Here is an 18,861-nt window from a genome sequence, read left to right on the forward strand (position 1 = left end):
CTTGACGAGGTTGCTTAGGTTGGATTATTTGACTAACCATTAAATTATATGATTTTCTGACTACATTGATGCAATAATCAGACATTATTATTTGTTAAATATATGATCCAATTGGGGCCTTCCTCTAACACCTTAAGGTTTTAGATGAGCTGGTTATCCAACATATCTAACGCTCACAATTTAATGTGAACACTAAAGGTAATTAATGTCCCAAAATGGGCGCCGGTGTTCCACCCTTCGACATATCTAACGCTCTTGAAATATAGATCTGACGGTTGTAGTGACGGTTGTAGTAGTATGTTAGATAAAGTTTTGCCCGGGAACACGACCCTTTTTTATATCTGCGGAAAAGCCAATATTCAGCCTAGGCCAATCCGAACGATGGCGGCTTAATAGCATTGACTTTCTTTTTATTTAAAAAACATAATCATAATTTTCGCTTTAAAAAATTGTTCATTACTTTTTATTTATTTATGGATTTTGGTAAGATAAGCAATGGTCGTTTAAAATATCAAATGCTATTTTTTCTTAAAACGAATATACTAGAATGACTCGGCTTCCAACAACATTGGTCTTTTTTTTTGTCAAATTTATAGCAGGATTTCATTAATAACAGAAAAAAAACTCAATCGGGACAAATCCCCAATTGATCATTCAACCAGGTTGAAAAATAAATAGACGAATTAAATAATTAGCCTCTGTTTACAAAAACTTTTCATAAAAAAGGGTTTTGTTTTAAAAGTTAAATAAGTTGTTTGATTTTTTTTAGAAAATGTCTCCTAGAAGAAATACCCGGTCTATCAACCAGAATAAAGAAACCAACAACAACACCCAAGACAACAATAACCAGAATGTCAATTTAGGTCCCATAGATCCAACGGTAGCTCAGATTCTTCAGATCTTTACTCAACAAACAGTCCCCGTGACTCAATAATAGCAGAGGCAGACCAATCCTCAGGTAACTTTAAGACTTTCCACGCAGTGAATCCCCCGGAATTTAAAGGTTCTGTACATCCCATTGAGGCAAGAGAAAAAAATATTATAGAAAAATTCATAGAATTGGAGGAAATCCTTCTTTTTTGTTTTCGGATTGCTTAACTGACTGAATAAAAATATTCTGAAAATTAAAAATGAAGATAATAGTTTCTCGAGTGATCCAACCTGCATCTCTTTCAGTAGTTTCACAATTGACTCTCACATTAATTATATGGATAGTACAATGTTCAGAGGACTCAGTTGCAAAAACTGAGAAGGGTCTTCGTGTCATGAACAAAAATATTTTGTGAGAGGTGAGCACATGCGATTTTTACTACCGTTCCAAAAGTACCCCAACTATCTACCTGTCGTACAACAGCTATAAACCTACCGAAAATGTTGTTGATGCGAGATATTCAGATCTCCCAATACACCGTAAAATCCATTTTCAACACATCGCATAAAGCGAGACACATCGCACAAAGCGAGACAATCAAACACATAAATAACAACTCAATTAAACGAAATGAAAAAGAACCGAATTTTTGAACAAAATCCGATATTTATTGAAAGAAAGTTAAAAACAAAAGGAAAAAAATGTTGTGTTTTGAATTTACATAATTTTTAAAATTATGATTACCTCTTTTATTAACACTAATTATGATTACTACTCATGAATTGTAAAGATATCTAATTTTATAAAAGAAATTTACAATTATATATTTTTTAAATTTAAGAAGTAACCAACAAAAAATAAAATTACACTTAAAAATTCAAAATTAAGTGGTTTCCGTTGAGAAAAAAGTTAAAATTAAGTGGGTTAGAGTTGAAATTATTCCTATTATATTATATGGAACTAATAAAAAAATTGGGCCTTGTTTTGCAGCTCACTTATAAGGCACTTATGACTTATAAGCCCGTAACAGCTTATTGACGAGTGTTTGTCGACCCAACTTATAAACTGAATTTGTAACTTATAAGCTGATAAATTGAATGTTTTTTCTCAACTTATTTTGATTTTTTGTTGATTTATTAACCTCAATTTTAAAATTTATATTTTTAAATGTTAATCTAACTTAAAATTCAAGAATTTAGATAATTATATTAAATAATTATGTATTTTAGTTCATTTAAGAAAAAAAAATTCTAACTTATAAGTAAAATTATTCAAATACTTATTTAATTTTAAGTTATAAGTTAGTTATTTTCAGATTTCCCAAACGGTAACTATATTAGGAATTCCCATCCATTTTTATGTCTGATTAATCACCAGAAATAATTTAATAACTGTGCCAAGTTGAAAGGTAACTTTTACTACACTTGTACTCCTGCATCATTCCTAAACAAAATCAAATTACCTACAATCATAAAATTAATAATAAAATATTAAAAATTTTGAGTTGAATTTAATTTTCCCAAATGCAAAAATAAGCTATTATGTCAACAGAGTGTTATCCTCGAGGTCACGAGTTCGATCCTACAAAAACAAGCTATTATGTCAATAGAGTGTTATACTCGAGTTCACAAGTTCGATCCGTATGTGCGTGTATGATTTTGATTAATTATAAAAAACTAATAATTGGAAGCTATCTCGTATCTCCAGACTCCCATAATCCAACAGCCTTCATTTACTCACAAAAATTCACACACGAAATTTAGTTAAAAAAATTATTTAATGCAGAAAAAGAATGAAAAAATTCAAAGACAAATTGAAAAGCATACATTTCCTACCCATAATCAACGGCCGAGATTAATCCATCTCTCATCATCCAACAGCTCTCATTAACTCTCTCTCCTCTACCTCTCTCCCATCCACACCCCATCTCTCTCCCTATCTTCATTTTCTTGATACCATCGCACTACTATCCATCAATATATATTCTCAATTATATACACACACATAACCACCACTCAAAACCCATTTTAAACCAATCTCTCTCCCACTCTCTCTCTCTCTCTCTCTCTCTCTGTATTTCTGGGAGAGAATTTTGAGCTTTTACAATGGCAGCTTCTTCGTCACTGACTCTCTCCCAAGCGATTCTATCTCGCTCGATTCCTCGCCACAACCCAAGTTGCTCTTCACCTCAGCAACAAAACCCATCTTCATCTCTCTCATCTCTCCCGATTTTCTCGCTGAAATCGGCGCCTCGCCGGAGGAATTTCCGGCCGGCGGTTGTGAGGGCAGCTGCGGTGGAGACTTTGGAGAAGACAGAGATAGAGTTGGTGGAGAAAAGTGTGAATACGATAAGATTCTTGGCAATTGATGCAGTTGAAAAGGCTAATTCGGGTCATCCGGGTTTACCCATGGGTTGTGCTCCAATGGGTCATATTTTGTATGATGAAGTGATGAGGTATAATCCTAAGAATCCTTATTGGTTTAATAGGGATAGGTTTGTTTTGTCTGCTGGTCATGGGTGTATGCTGCAGTATGCTCTTCTTCATCTTGCTGGTTATGACAGTGTTTTGGTTAGTCTCCTCTCTCTCTCTCTCTCTCTCTCTCCCCTCCCCCTCCCTCTATCTCTCCCTCTCCCTCTCCCTCCCCCTATCCCTCTCCCCCTATCTCTCTCTCTCTCTCCTATCTCTCTCCCCCACTATCTCTCTCTGTCATCTCTCTCTCTCTCCCTCTCTCCTATCTCTCCCCCCCTCTCTCTATAAAAATGTATGTATGTGTGCTTGGATCTGGCTTTTTTGTTTGGTAAAGTTGCAATCTTAACATGTTAAAAATATTAAAGTTGCAATCTTGAATGTCAAAAAGAATAAAGTTGCAATCTGGACTGTTAAAAAGAATGAAGTTGCAATCTTGACTGTTAAAAATAACAACTTTATGATGTTGATTAATGGATTGTGTATTTTCTTGAAATTGAAGTTGCAGCTTGGATCATTGTAGAGATTGAGATTTAGGCTGTTGGTTGCTTACTGGTGACTAACTGATGATTGGATTTGGATCGCGGATTGTAGAAAAAGTGTATATTCTGTATTAGTTCTGAAATCTGATAGAAATGAATAATAAGATTAAAAGAATGAAAGTCTGATAAATGACTATTCTGGTGACTCGAGTCTGTCGCTGTGAATTTGAGTTAGGTTGTGTTGATTTAAACAAGTTTGTGGATTGTTACTAGACTTTACTATAAAAGATGTGATAGCAGTTAGTTGAATATATAAAGAGTTGTAGCAATAGAAATTGTTTTTGAGTGAAAGATATTTGCTTAATTGGGGCCTTAATCATGTTTTAGGAAGAAGATTTGAAGCAGTTCCGTCAGTGGGGAAGCAAAACCCCGGGACACCCTGAAAACTTTGAGACCCCTGGTGTTGAAGTAACAACTGGTAAATGAAGTTTGAAATGCCATACTGTAGTTAACAATAGTGAAGTTTTGATTTTTAACACTTCATGTAACTATATGCAGGTCCTCTTGGTCAGGGTATTGCCAATGCTGTAGGTCTTGCCCTTGCGGAGAAGCACTTGGCTGCTCGTTTTAACAAGCCAGATAGTGAGATTGTTGACCACTACACGTAAGTTTTTGAAATTATTTTGCTTGTTTGTTGCTTAACATGTATACGATAGATCCTTATATTAGATATTTCAGGTATTGTATAGTTGGTGATGGATGTCAAATGGAGGGTATTTCTAATGAAGCGTGCTCCCTTGCTGGACATTGGGGACTAGGAAAACTGATTGCTTTCTATGATGACAACCATATCTCAATTGATGGAGACACAGAGATTGCATTCACTGAAAGCGTAGACACCCGTTTTGAGGGTCTTGGATGGCACATTATCTGGGTGAAAAATGGTAATACAGGCTACGATGAAATTCGTGCTGCCATAAAGGAGGCAAAGGCTGTTACTGACAAGCCTACTTTAATTAAGGTCAGAGGATGACTCAAGACAGAGAATTATTGCTTAAACGTATTTCATTCTTGTTTTGGACACCTGGAGCAGAGTTTACTATTAAGTTTAAAACCTTACTTGCATATTTTGTTAATGATATATTATATGTTTTTTAGGCCAAAAGTGAGGGACGTTTATTTGGTTGTCACTTGTTTTTAAAGAAGTCTGAGTAGTCAATTGTGTGGAAGTGCATAGTGTTGTTTCCGGACTGAGAATCATTAACCGCAATCAAAGGATTTTTCCCTATGTTTACAATCAGTGAATGGTGTCTTAAATATTTGTTCACTCTTAAGAGATCATGCATATACTGATACATCACATCTTGCAGGTGACTACAACAATCGGTTTTGGATCACCTAACAAAGCAAACTCATACAGTGTCCATGGAGCTGCCCTGGGAGCCTCAGAAGTTGATGCCACAAGAAAGAACCTTGGATGGCCATATGAGCCATTCCATGTACCAGAGGATGTCAAAGCGTATGAAATATTTGTTTTTCGTCATGGATGATTTATGAACTGATTGTTGCATGTAAAGTGTATCTGATTACATTTTGTTTTGTTTACTGCAGACATTGGAGCCGCCATACCCCTGAAGGTGCTTCGCTAGAAGCTGAGTGGAATGCTAAGTTTGCCGAGTATGAAAAGAAGTATGCTGAGGATGCTGCCGAATTGAAGTCTATCATCACCGGTGTACAACCTGCTGGTTGGGAAAAGTCTTTGCCAGTGAGTAATTTATTTGGACATGTTTTTGTTGCTGTGTATATATGATCATGTGCATGTCAAATTGTGTCCTGGCATCGCGACATAGTATGATTGCCTTTTATACAGTTTGTGCTAACAGTGTGACTACTTTGACAGACATACACTCCTGAGATCCCTGCTGATGCCACCAGAAATCTCTCTCAAGCATGTCTAAATGCCCTTGCACCAGCAGTTCCCGGCCTAATTGGTGGTAGTGCTGATCTTGCTTCCTCCAACATGACGCTACTAAAAATGTTTGGGGACTTCCAAAAGGGTACTCCAGAAGAACGTAACGTCAGGTTTGGTGTTCGTGAGCATGGTATGGGAGCTATCTGCAATGGCATTGCTCTTCACAGTCCTGGTTTCGTTCCATATTGTGCAACTTTCTTTGTGTTCACTGATTACATGAGAGGGGCTATGAGAATCTCTGCCTTGAGTGAAGCTGGAGTTATATATGTCATGACCCACGACTCAATTGGACTGGGAGAAGATGGACCAACACATCAGCCTATTGAGCATTTGGCTAGTTTTAGGGCAATGCCCAACATGTTGATGTTTCGACCAGCTGATGGAAATGAAACAGCTGGAGCATACAAGGTTGCTGTCATCAACCGGAAGAGACCATCAATCCTTGCCCTTTCTAGGCAAAAGCTGCCAAATCTTCCTGGAACTTCCATTGAAGGAGTAGAGAAAGGAGGATATACAATATCAGACAATTCAGCCGGAAACAAACCTGATGTGATCTTGATTGGAACTGGTTCTGAATTGGAGATTGTGGCCAAAGCTGCTGATGAACTCAGAAAGGAAGGGAAAGCAGTTAGAGCTGTCTCCTTTGTTTCTTGGGAGTTATTCGATGAACAGTCCGCCGAATACAAGGAAAGTGTTCTACCGGCAGCTGTAACCGCAAGGGTGAGCATTGAAGCTGCATCAACATTTGGGTGGGCAAAGATAGTTGGAAGTGCAGGAAAGGCCATCGGGATTGACGGGTTTGGAGCAAGTGCTCCAGCTGGAAAAATATACAAGGAATATGGCATTACAGTTGAGGCAGTTGTTGCTGCAGCCAAGGAACTTTGCTAGGTATTCATCTGCTGAATTCCAGGGGGATTGTTAGTTTTCCAGAAACTATTCCTGTTTGGATTCTTGGTTGGAAAACTAAAACCATATGATTGTTAATAGACTAAACTCTATTCAAGTACTCATAAGATTTCCCGCAATAATGAAGATAAAATTTTCTTTGCTGCTTTTATCTTCAGTGCAGCATCTGAGACTGTCAACTTGAATCAGAGATGAATTGAGATTAGATTTCTTGAATGTATGTGAATTTGTATTAATACTTAAACATCTGTTGACTTTTGTAATATTATGTATTGGATTGTTAGTGCACTCAATGTTCCATTTTCGGTATAACTCAATGATAACAAATATCTTTGTTCATGGCAAGTTCAGAGCTGAGGATTAATACTATGTTGGTCTAATTTGTTCATGGCAGAGTTGCACAAAATCTGCATACAAATATCTTTTTCTTCTCTATTCAGATTATCTTGAACCACTTTGTTCTCTTCATGATAACTTCTAGCCTGTATCAAAATATCTATTCTTCAAAGTTTTGTATTTCTTGAAATTTAGTGTTTAAAGAGTGTAGGGGTGAAGACTGATCAGGATCATGCAAAAATCTGGATTTTAACAATCCTGATAACTTAGATGAGCTGATGAGTTGGAGCCATTTGGAAAGGGTAAGGTTATCCACTCTTCTCATGGTACATTGATCCATAGATTATTATGTGGTGGTTGTTTATGTGCCTTCAAAGCTTTTTCTCCAGTGTTGTCACATACAACCAACTGAAAGTGAAAGGAATGGAGCCATGAGGTTTGGATTATTGTTCCTGAAAATATCAGTTTGTTTCTGTTCTTGAAGTTGAAAGTTTGGTATGGCCTGTATAATGAGAGGGATGGCCCTATAACAGAATTATGCTAGAAATTTTAGCATATTCTTTTACTTTCTTGATTTTCTTTTGTGTCCCATTCTGGTGCTGAAAAGATACTTTGAGCTATTTGCACTCTCTGGGGGACAAAATAATCTAAGTAGTTATTACTTCCTAGTTCATTCTGCTAATGATCTATACTCTCATACACATTGTAAGATCCATTTATATGGTGTTTGGACTTGGTACAGTTAACTGATATAGGGTGTTACTATGCCCTGGTAAGGTAAATCTTACTTTCTTTTTCGGTTATATTTAACTACGGAAATTTAAATACTCACGCACACGTGTCTCTACTGAGACTCGAACCTCAACTACTTATCATCGAGGGAATGGTATTCATTAGACGATGGATGTTTGGTCGAAAATTTTAGTTTGGTACCCTAGAAAAATCCATGATGTGTGGTCAAACCATAAAATTAAAATTTCATAAAATCAACAGATTAAAGATTCTTAAAAAAAAAGGTTCTAGCAGTAAGAAAAGCAACAAGGTTGGTGAAGGAAAGCAAAGGTGATGAAAATGAGTGCATATGATAAAGCCCAACAACCCTTTAGTAAAATTAGTGGACTTCTTGGTAGGTAGGCAAGCGTTGTTAAACGCACCTACTCCACAGGGCCCAATCAATCAAAATTCATAACCCCTGTTGATGAAAAGTCTATAAAGGGAGTGCTTGTTTTGGAAATTTTAAAATAAGTAATGACTTAAATCGAATAAATGGTTAATAAGTGATAAGTTGATAAATGTTTATAAGTTATTTAAATATTTGGATAATTTAATTTATAAGTCAGAATTTTTTTATTTAAATGAACTAAAATATATAATTTTTAAATGTAATTATCCTAATTTTTATACTTTAAGTTAGATTAACATTTAAAAAATTATTTTTTAAAATTAAAATTAATAAAAAAATCAAAAATAAAAAATAAGTTGAGAAAAAGTACGTTGTTACCAACATTCAGCTTATCAGTTCAACTGAACTTATAAGTTGGGTGAGCTGGATTTGAACCGGCGTAGACATATTGCCAACGAATTTACAGTCCGTCCCCTCTCGGGTATCGACCCAAGAAGAGAATCAGTATTTAATGAATTCAACTGTTCCAGTAAAAATGAAATAAAAAAGAGAACGACATCTCAATAAAAATGAGATTCTAATCTTAAAACAAAAAGAGGATATGGCGAAATAACGTACCCATTTCGGTACTAAGGGTAGGTTGATAACCTGCAGCGGAAGACATTCTACCCAATAAGGCGGATACTTCAGATCCTGCTTGGACGAAACGGAAAATATTGTCGACAAATAGAAGTAAGTTGGGTCGACAGACACTTGTATTACACTTGTATTTCCGTGCTTATAAGTCAATAATTTGCTTATAATTCAATAACTTGACTTATAAGATTTGCCAAACACGCCCAGAGTAATGGACAAATAAAACGACTTTTAAACTCCCAATCAACTTTACTAATTTAAATATCCTTAAAAGTTAAAAGATACCTATTGCATAATCCTAATCCTTATTAATTTTCTACAAAGTACGGGAACGATAGAATTTTTTAAATTTTATTAATCCTTGTATACTTTTATTAAAGATATGTTGTGAGAATTATTAAATATAAAATATAATTTTAAATAAATATTAATAATTATAAATGTGATAAATATATATTATTAATAAAATAAAAATATTATATTATTTAAATATAATAAAATTAAATAATACCTATTTTTCGACTAATACCTATTTTTTGATTAATTATAAATCAATAATTTTACCGTTCCGATTAGATTTTTATAACATTGGACATATGACATATGCCATTTTCTTAGAAATTTTCTTTTGCATTTTTTAGATTTTAATTAAACGCGGTTTCTCTTTGTTAATAATTAATAAGTCTAATTATTTAAATGCAACATGCATATTTTATGTAAACGTGATCCTACTATACCATTTACAATTTTTGTTTATCAAATTTATAGGTTTATTGCAAAACTAGTAAATATATAATATGAAACATATATTTAAATTAGGATTTTTGCTCATTTTACCCGGTGTGATAATGAATATTTTTATTTTATTTAACAATTCTTTGTTAATAATTCTAACTATTTTTTATTTTTTTGAATAATTTAATAAAAAAAGAACATACGTCATTTATATTTATAATAAAAATTGAACAAACGCATAATAATATCGCATTTATAAACTAAAAAAAAAACTTTTTGATGTAAAAGAAAGTCCTAATTTTTAATTTTATAGCCATATATTCCCACCGTCCCTGCCAAATTAAAAAAATGAATAAAGTAGTGGGACTGATTAATATTATATGTATAAAATGAGTATAATGAAGAGAAGTTGTGGATGTAGTTATTTAAAAATTATAAAAATTTAAATTTTGAAATATAAACAATTAAAGTGTTAACAAATAGGAAAGGGATAGATGGAGTAATATATAAAAAATTTATGTATAAAATTTGGGAAATTTGGGGTAGGTGAGGGAAGTGACAGTCCAAGATTGCCAGCATTCTGCTAATCTGCGCACACCAACCCAACAACCCAAATTTCAACTTCTTCAATACAATCTTTTCATTTCTCAATAGTTTGCTACAAAAATTATACCAAACAGTCCCAAGAACAAAACCCAGAAACCCATTTTTCTCCATTTTCTCAAAACAAATCACAACCCAAAATGGCGCAGGTTAGCAATATGGCCAAAGGGGTTCAAACCCCTCATTTTTGTGCTAATTTGAGTAAACCCATGTGCCCAAGATTTCAAAAGATTGTATCTTTTGGCTCAAATGTTAATGGTTTTGATAAATCTTGGGGATTGAATTGTAAAAGGGTTGGTTTTGGGGCATTGGTTGGTGATTTTAAGGGTAGGAATGGAGTAAAGATTGAAGCTTTAGGTGGTATTGCTACTGAGAAGGTATCAGTTGTGCCTGAGATTGTATTGCAGCCTATTAAGGAGGTTTCTGGGACTGTTAAGTTGCCGGGGTCGAAGTCGCTTTCGAATAGGATTTTGCTTCTTGCTGCTCTTTCTGAGGTACATTTTGGTTCTTTGATTGTGTTGTAGAGTATATGATTGAGAGTGTGTGTATCGGGTAAATGTTAGTTGTATATTGATTGCAATGTTGTGATATATAGAATGTACAAGGGTGATGTTTGTTAAGGTTATAAAGATGATTTTGTTATGCTAGTCTCGAAATTTGTAAGGATAAATAGGCAGGAATAGTATTTTGGCTTATGGGCTGCGATTGTAATGCTAGTTGAAGTTGGATGGTTCATGGTGCTAGATTCTGAGAATAGTATATATTTATGGATGTTAATTTCTCGGGCACACTAGTAACATACAAAGTTTTGGCCCTGAGGAGGGAGGAGATTGAAGTTCCAGTTATGCATTTTCTCTCTGCTTTGTTCTTAAGTCACATTACATTGAACTGATAGGCATCTTGAACTTAACTGAACACACATTTACCAAACTTGCTATTGGATTGTTCTGGGAAAGGATTAAATTCTTTGTGAACCTTTAATAAGCAGCCTTATTTTCTACAGAATTCAAATGTTTGAGTAGTTAATAGAAATGTTTCATACCGTATTTTTTTGTTTATCATAGTTTATTCGATATATAGCAAAGCATTGATTCTATATTGTAAAATACTACACGCATGTGTACCAACCTTTTTCAAGCCTTAGAAACGAGACTTTTCGTTGTATAACATCAAAGATCGTGAAGCATCACCATTTTTTCAGTAGGCCACTCTCTTCATAAATTTTCTAATTCTGGGCATAAATTGTGTAATCATTTTTTTCATTTTTTCTTTTTCGATATTTTTCTCTTTTTTATGAAATCAATGACATACCCATAATGATTTTGCAACTTTTGTAGGGAACCACTGCCGTAGACAATTTATTAAACAGTGATGACGTCCATTATATGCTTGGTGCTTTGAGAACGCTTGGCCTACGGGTGGAAGAGGATAGTGCAAGTAAAAGAGCAATTATTGAAGGTTCATCTGGTCTCTTTCCAGCAGGGAAGGAATCTAAAGATGAAATTCAACTTTTCCTAGGAAATGCAGGAACAGCAATGCGTCCATTAACTGCTGCTGTCACTGTAGCTGGAGGAAATTCTAGGTACATATGTAATTTACATTCACAAACATAATTGTTGTAGTCATGCCATCAAGTATATTGAGGCTGTTCTCCTGTCGTGTCTTTAGTACCCTAGTCCGAGCAACATAGCATTGGCATTCTGCTTGCACTTATGTTTCCTTGACAAAACCTGGAAAGTTTCTTTGTCTATTTCAAAACTTGAAATGACTTGGTTTCTTGGTAGATATTGGCATACTAATCATATGAATTGGTCCTAAATGTGGAATCATTGAATACCTCACTGTCCTATCTTACGTGGTTTGTCAGAGAAGGTGCTCAGGACTTCAGGAATGCCAACAAAGATAATTTTAAAATTGACTTAGAGATGTTTTACGACCATACTATTTAGCTTTTCAGTACTTATCATGTATGTTGCAACTAAACATGGCTCAAGAATTATCATCCGGCGAGGATTATAATTCTCACTCAAGAGTCTGTCATCTGGCGAGGATTTTATTTTTTCACATACCCCAAATTATGTCATGTCACTATAAAGAATTCTTTAATAGTTCCGAGTTCGGTTTTGATCTTTTGATGGTTGTATATTATGCTGACTATTCACTGACAGTTGTAATGGAATTTCAGTTACGTACTAGACGGGGTGCCCCGGATGAGAGAGAGGCCAATTGGTGATTTGGTTACAGGTCTTAAGCAGCTTGGTGCAGATGTTGATTGTTTTCTTGGAACAAACTGTCCCCCAGTCCGAGTAGCCGGAAAGGGAGGCCTTCCTGGTGGAAAGGTAAATGTCTGACGGCTATACTGTCCTTTGAACAGATATGGTCTTAATCTTTGTCGTTCATTTGGCTGTCTAGTTTATGTTCTAGAGTTGTTGTGGTGCAGCCATGGTTGTTAAGGCTTTCATGTGGCGTTATGGCATGAAAAAGGCTTAAAACGTCGATATCGCCTTGCGAACATCCACCTCGGGCGTCACAGAGTGCCATGAACTATTCAGGACACCACACATGTCACAAAATTATTATGTTGCAGGCACAAAATTAGTAGCCATAAGGGAGGTGGATGTGGCATTAGAGAGGATATGGTGCTTGATGATTTCCTCTAAATGTGCTACCCACTTCCAAATCCAAATTGAACCTATGGCCTGCTACTGCCTACTACCTAGCTACTGCCATTGCACTGCACCTGCACCCCTGCCTAATGAGAACTTGAAAATTTTATGTTTCAACTTTTGAGTATTACTTATTTTGTTACTGCACTGACCTTGGTAATTGGTATTATAATCTATAAGTAATGTTTTTTTTATTAATATTATTAGTGTTATCATTAGTTAGTAACTTAGTATTCAGAGCAATGTATTTATAATTTTACATACATTATGATTGTTTTTGGCGTCATAAGGACGTCGCAACAGATGCCACGGTGCCGTATTGTTGTGAAGGTACTCAGGCGCCGCAACTCGCCGCGGCGCCATAACAACCTTGGGTACAGCATTTGATGTCTTACTAACTCAGTCTATTTTTGGCTATGCAATCAGTTTTTCTTCCCATGTATCTTCGTAGTTCCTATATTAGATAAAACCGGTCGTCACAATGGATAGATATGATTCTGGAAGACAGGTCTTTAATTATTGTACAACGTTTTTTGAGGTGTTCTGACATTATACGATGCTATATTGGTTTAGATGTTATTCAGTCATACTACTTTCATATGTTTTTTCATATTTGAACAGATCATTATCCGACCCTCCTCTTTTCTATGGACAGGTCAAGCTTTCTGGATCAGTTAGTAGTCAGTACCTGACTGCTTTGCTCATGGCAGCTCCCTTGGCTGTCGGGGACATCGAGATTGAAATAATAGATAAACTGATTTCTGTACCATATGTTGAGATGACCCTAAAGTTGATGGAGCGATTTGGTGTTACTGTAGAGCATACTGGTAACTGGGACAGGTTTTTCATTAAAGGAGGTCAAAAGTACAAGTAAGTTTCTCCTAACATTGGTTTGTGAAGCGTGGTAGCATTGGAATCTAATGAATTGAAAACAAATCAGGTCCCCTGGTAGTGCTTATGTAGAAGGCGATGCTTCAAGTGCCAGTTACTTTTTAGCTGGAGCAGCAGTGACTGGTGGAACCATAACTGTTGAAGGATGTGGAACAAGCAGCTTACAGGTATTTTACACATCAAAAAACGACTTCAGATCACTGATCTGCACCTGGCATTAGCCTTGGTTACTTCCATGGTTTATACTTGTAATGTTTTGTAAATAATGCTCATTCAATCTCGTTTATATATTGTGGGTGTATTTAGTTATTATTTATTCAAAATAAAAAATCCAAGTGTTCTTTCATTGAAAATCTAAATTGCCATTGGTTCTCAACTACCTTGTAATTACAGCAGCAAAAGATCTTGTTGTGTCAGTGTTTGTCAATATATGACTATCTTGTTGTGTTTGTCAATATATGACAATGACTTCCTAATCCTATATTGTTTGTCATGTCATGATTCCTTGTATAATACTGGCTCACTATCTTTTCCATCTATTTCTTTTTTAAGGGTGATGTGAAATTTGCCGAAGTTCTTGGTCAAATGGGTGCTGAAGTAACATGGACTGAGAATAGTGTCACAGTTAAAGGCCCACCTCGCAATTCTTTTGGAAAGAAACATTTGCGCGCAGTTGATGTCAACATGAACAAAATGCCAGATGTTGCTATGACCCTTGCTGTGGTTGCACTTTTTGCCGATGGTCCAACAACGATAAGAGATGGTATGTTTTAATTTTTATGTATGCAAGGTGAAGGTGCCAAAAACTTTATGATGCTACGGGTAACTGATTATGGGCATGTTTCACAAAATTAGGATTGTTGGTTGTACTAGAGGAGCGATACTATGTACTGTGGCAAGGGATCTTTGACTACTTTGTCATGAAACGTGACATGCTAGTTTTCAGCAGTATTCTAAGTGAAAAACTGAACTTGTATGATTTTGGTCTTTTTTGTTTGGTGCGGATACAAATATGTTATTTGTGTGTCTTCTATCTGCCTGATTCGGAGCTCTGCCCCATTGTAGAACTAATAGGTTGGTTTCGCAGGCACGTCTCAAAAAGTAAAATGAAACTAAGTGTTGTATGCATATTTTATCTGGAACTTAATTGGGGTAATTTTCTAAAATAAACATAAGTTTTCCTGTTTTGGCATTTTATGTGGAAATTAGAAAACTAATTCTTTTTTCTTACCTGTAGTGAAGAAAGGAAAGGCCTTGTTTCTCTTTTATCTTCACTGCTTAAGAAAATTATCTCTAAATAAAGCTGACTATTTCTGTTATCTGCTTTCAGTTGCTAGCTGGAGAGTGAAGGAAACTGAACGAATGATTGCCATTTGCACAGAACTAAGAAAGGTAGGATCTTATGCAGTACACTAATTTATGAACATTGGGTTTACACCATTCCGGTTTTCCTCATATTTATATCTTTCGAAATTTCAGCTAGGAGCAACAGTCGAAGAGGGTCCAGATTACTGTGTAATTACTCCACCCGAGAAATTAAATGTGACCTCCATAGATACATATGACGATCATAGGATGGCCATGGCATTCTCTCTTGCCGCCTGTGCTGATGTTCCTGTCACTATTAAGGATCCTGGCTGCACTAGGAAAACCTTCCCCGACTACTTCGAGGTCCTCCAGAGGTTTTCAAAGCATTAAAATATTTAATTCGTACCAAGCAAAGAAGACAATGCACGGCTGAAGTAGGATTCAAGGTAATTGTAGCATATGTTGTTGGGAGACCACGATGTATGACCTATCCATGTCATCTCATTTCTTTTGTAGTGTTATCAAAATATATTTTACCAGACAATAAAATCTTAAAAACAGTGTATGTTAAAGTCGACTTGAAATCTGTATTGCTTTTTATCATGTAATGTTCACGAAGAGTGATTTGTAAATGTGTCGATTTTTAAAACTGATATGGATTATATGATTCTTTTAACCAGATTCAAACTTACTGATTCTTACTGTTTATGGTATATCAAAATCCCGAATACCTTAATAGTAGAAGGGGTAAACGATTGTTGCAGAATACCATACCGCGGAAATACTGCAACAATGGTTTGCTTGTGACCAGCCCTCTTAAAATAGTTAGTACAAGTTGAACATGAGAGAGACAAGAAAGAGCAATCTCACAAGATTGCAGTGATGTAGTGAAGTTTTTTTATGTTTAATGTATTCATACTTGTACTGTGGCGTTAGATTTCAGAAAGCATGGAACATGACAAGCTATAAAGAGAGAAGTAACTGGACATGCAACTACTTTACAATCTGTGCCAGTCAGGCACATGGTGGCTATATAAATTTATTCTTGAATCTTGTTTTATGTATTTATTTTATTATTGAAACAAAATACTCTAAAAACAGCTAGAATGGGACAGGTGTTTTAGATATAAAGATGCAAAATAAAAGGTTGAAGGCCAAGAATGAATGGTTTATTGAAACTTACTTGATTCCTTGCGTTGTTAGCAGAATTTTTTTTTTGAAAGGAGAAACAAAGAAAAAAAAATTAACTGTTTTTTCTCACTTTTTAAAAATGATTTTATAGAAAGAAATTAACTCATCTTTTAGGGTAAAATTTTATTTATTTTTAGTTGTGGACACATTTAATTCTATTAAAAATGATATCTATGGTGTAACAACCCTTTATTTTGCTTGTAAAAAAAGAAAAAAAAAACTATTTCTTTTCAATAATAATTCATTTAGGGTAATTAATAAGTTTCACTTCCACCTCCACTCTAGCATCATCATGTAAAGTGACACTCAAGTTCCTCTAAGCCATAGGAGCATAAGCATATACATATTAGGTGTTTGTTCCGAATATCACAAATGACTAAACACTTGCACGTTCCATTCTCTTTTAATAGTGTTACAGATTTCGGAAATCGGAATTATTCGGTTGAAGTACTGATTTATAATTTATCGAATGATTTTTAAAAAAATGGATGATTTATCGGCGATTTATCAAATCGGACAAATATTTTTAACCGATTTATCGGCGATTTTTGAAAAATCGGCCGATTTTTATAATAGAGCTTTTAAGTAAAGTTATTAGAAGTTGTACAACTATTAAAAGAATTCAGAATTATATTTTTAGGAGAAAACCAAACAACAATTTTGAAAACACACTCTTATAATCTTGAATTTTATGGGGCACTTTCATATATTTTAAAGAAATTAATGATAAAAAATGTAAATTTTAATTTTAGGGAGAGACATATCTCCGGTGCTCCTTACAAGATCCGCCCGTGATTAAATAGGAAAATGTTGCGTACAAATCGGCTCCAAAAACCAGATATTTACGTGTAATGTATATAGTTGGTAACTTTTCTACTAAAAACATGTAACGTATGCCGTGGGTATATATACGCAGATAAAATATAAATTAAATTACGCAACTGTCATCTTATGATTATGATTGCTTAAGTTAAAAATTATGTGAAACAAGAGAAAAAAGTAGAAACATGGTGAGCTGTTGTTAAATTTGACTCCTGTAAGTAGCTGTTAATGTTGCATTGGAGCACTACTAGGTATTGCTTAGAGTAGAAGAGTTATGTATTGATTCCATCAAGAAATTAGTGAAAACAAAGTTAAATATGAGAATCCCCATTAATCTCTCCACAATTTCATGAGGCTTAAAAACTTGGAGTCCTAATTGTTTGGGTCAAATTCTCATCCACACCATCTCCAACAAATCTCTCAAACTCATGCCCCAAATCCTAGAGCAGCAGTAGTACAAGATAGAGATGTTCAACAAATACGAAGTCCGAAATCCGATCCGATCCAGAAAAAAGTCCGAAAAGACCGATCCGGAAAAAAATTCGGTCCGGTTCGGCTCGGCCCGGCCCGGCCCGGCCCGCATGCCTTAAATGGGCCTCCTTTTTTCTCGAAAAACCGGCCCGCCCTGAAACCCGAAAAGCCCGGATTTAAAAAAGCCCGGATAAAAGTCCGGATCGGAAAAAACCTGGTTCGGCCCAGATAAAAACCCGGGCTTTTTGAAAAGCCCGATTAAAAAACCAATTTTTTTTAATATAAAATTTGAAAATATACGATACTTTTTATGATTTTTAAAATAATATATTATAATATTAGAAGCAATTGAGATATATGTGATTATTTATATATTATATTAAAAATAATTATTTATTTCGGTGTCTAAACTATTCTATCTTATATATCAAGATATTATTTTCTCCGGTATTTAAAGTACTCATAATTCGAGTTATAAAATATTAAAATATTTTTTTTAATATATAAATAAAAATTCCGGATAAAGTCCGGTTCGGCCCGATCCGACCCGGCCCGCTGGCCTAAAACGGGTCTTATATTTCTTAGGAAGTCCGGCCCGACCCGATCCGATTTTTAAAAAAGCACGGCCCGATCCGTTTTCAAAAAAATCGGGCTTATTAAAGTCCGGATAAAGTCCGGCCCGATGGGTTTTTTGTGCATTTATAGTACATGATGCTACAAAAAGATTTTCCATTTTTTTTAAATAATGATAAATGACGGATTTTAATTTTAGGATAAAATTATCAATTATACATTTGATATATCTATATTTTGGAATTCATGAACAAATTTTGATTCATATAACAATTTTCAAACTGAAAATTAAATTATTACTCCCCAACTCTTTCCTAAAAATCACCGATTTTACAGATTAATTATCCGATTAATCGTTTCAATATGCTGTACCGATTTGATTTTATAATTCAATTAATCACGATATTTTTTTTAAAATAATATATTTAGCATAATATATTAGTTATTTTTATATTTTATTAAATACATCTGATTAATACTCCAATTAATCAATCCGATTAGTTACCGAAAAAATATTCTACCGAATAATGCAAATTTCCCTTTTTTTTATAACAATGCTTCCCCCACATTAAAATTACAAATATAAACCTATGTAGATACACTAGGAAAATTTGTTAAAAAGGAAAGGGTGGCCGGAATTTGAAAACCAAGATTATTTTTTTTAAAATAAATTACTTTTTATTACCCTTCCTTAATTGAACACAAGAACATTGCTTTCTTCAAGTTAATGATGGAAAGCCCTAGTAATTGGAGATTAGTAGAATTAATTAACCCAATTTCATTACTTTGACCTTTATTGATCTTCAT

The 18,861-nt window shown here is 34.7% G+C and overlaps 2 protein-coding genes across 2 annotated transcripts; both read left to right on the forward strand.

Annotated features, from left to right (window-relative positions):
- The first annotated feature begins 2,843 nt into the window (after window positions 1-2,843).
- On the forward strand, window positions 2,844-6,987 carry LOC141701702 (transketolase, chloroplastic). The gene is made up of 7 exons (XM_074505336.1): window positions 2,844-3,441; window positions 4,209-4,299; window positions 4,380-4,485; window positions 4,560-4,842; window positions 5,192-5,340; window positions 5,433-5,586; window positions 5,722-6,987. Exons 1-7 carry the CDS (start codon window positions 2,977-2,979, stop codon window positions 6,679-6,681), a joined length of 2,208 nt encoding a protein of 735 aa, XP_074361437.1. The 5' UTR covers window positions 2,844-2,976; the 3' UTR covers window positions 6,682-6,987.
- A 3,080-nt stretch (window positions 6,988-10,067) lies between these two features.
- On the forward strand, window positions 10,068-15,692 carry LOC141701696 (3-phosphoshikimate 1-carboxyvinyltransferase 2). The gene is made up of 8 exons (XM_074505327.1): window positions 10,068-10,626; window positions 11,470-11,714; window positions 12,318-12,471; window positions 13,454-13,668; window positions 13,739-13,856; window positions 14,242-14,452; window positions 15,020-15,081; window positions 15,169-15,692. The coding sequence occupies exons 1-8, from the start codon at window positions 10,273-10,275 to the stop codon at window positions 15,385-15,387; spliced, it is 1,578 nt and encodes a 525-aa protein (XP_074361428.1). The 5' UTR covers window positions 10,068-10,272; the 3' UTR covers window positions 15,388-15,692.
- The last annotated feature ends 3,169 nt before the right edge of the window (window positions 15,693-18,861 follow it).

This window comes from Apium graveolens, unplaced genomic scaffold (assembly GCF_009905375.1).
Source record: "Apium graveolens cultivar Ventura unplaced genomic scaffold, ASM990537v1 ctg4305, whole genome shotgun sequence".
NCBI lineage: Eukaryota > Viridiplantae > Streptophyta > Magnoliopsida > Apiales > Apiaceae > Apium > Apium graveolens.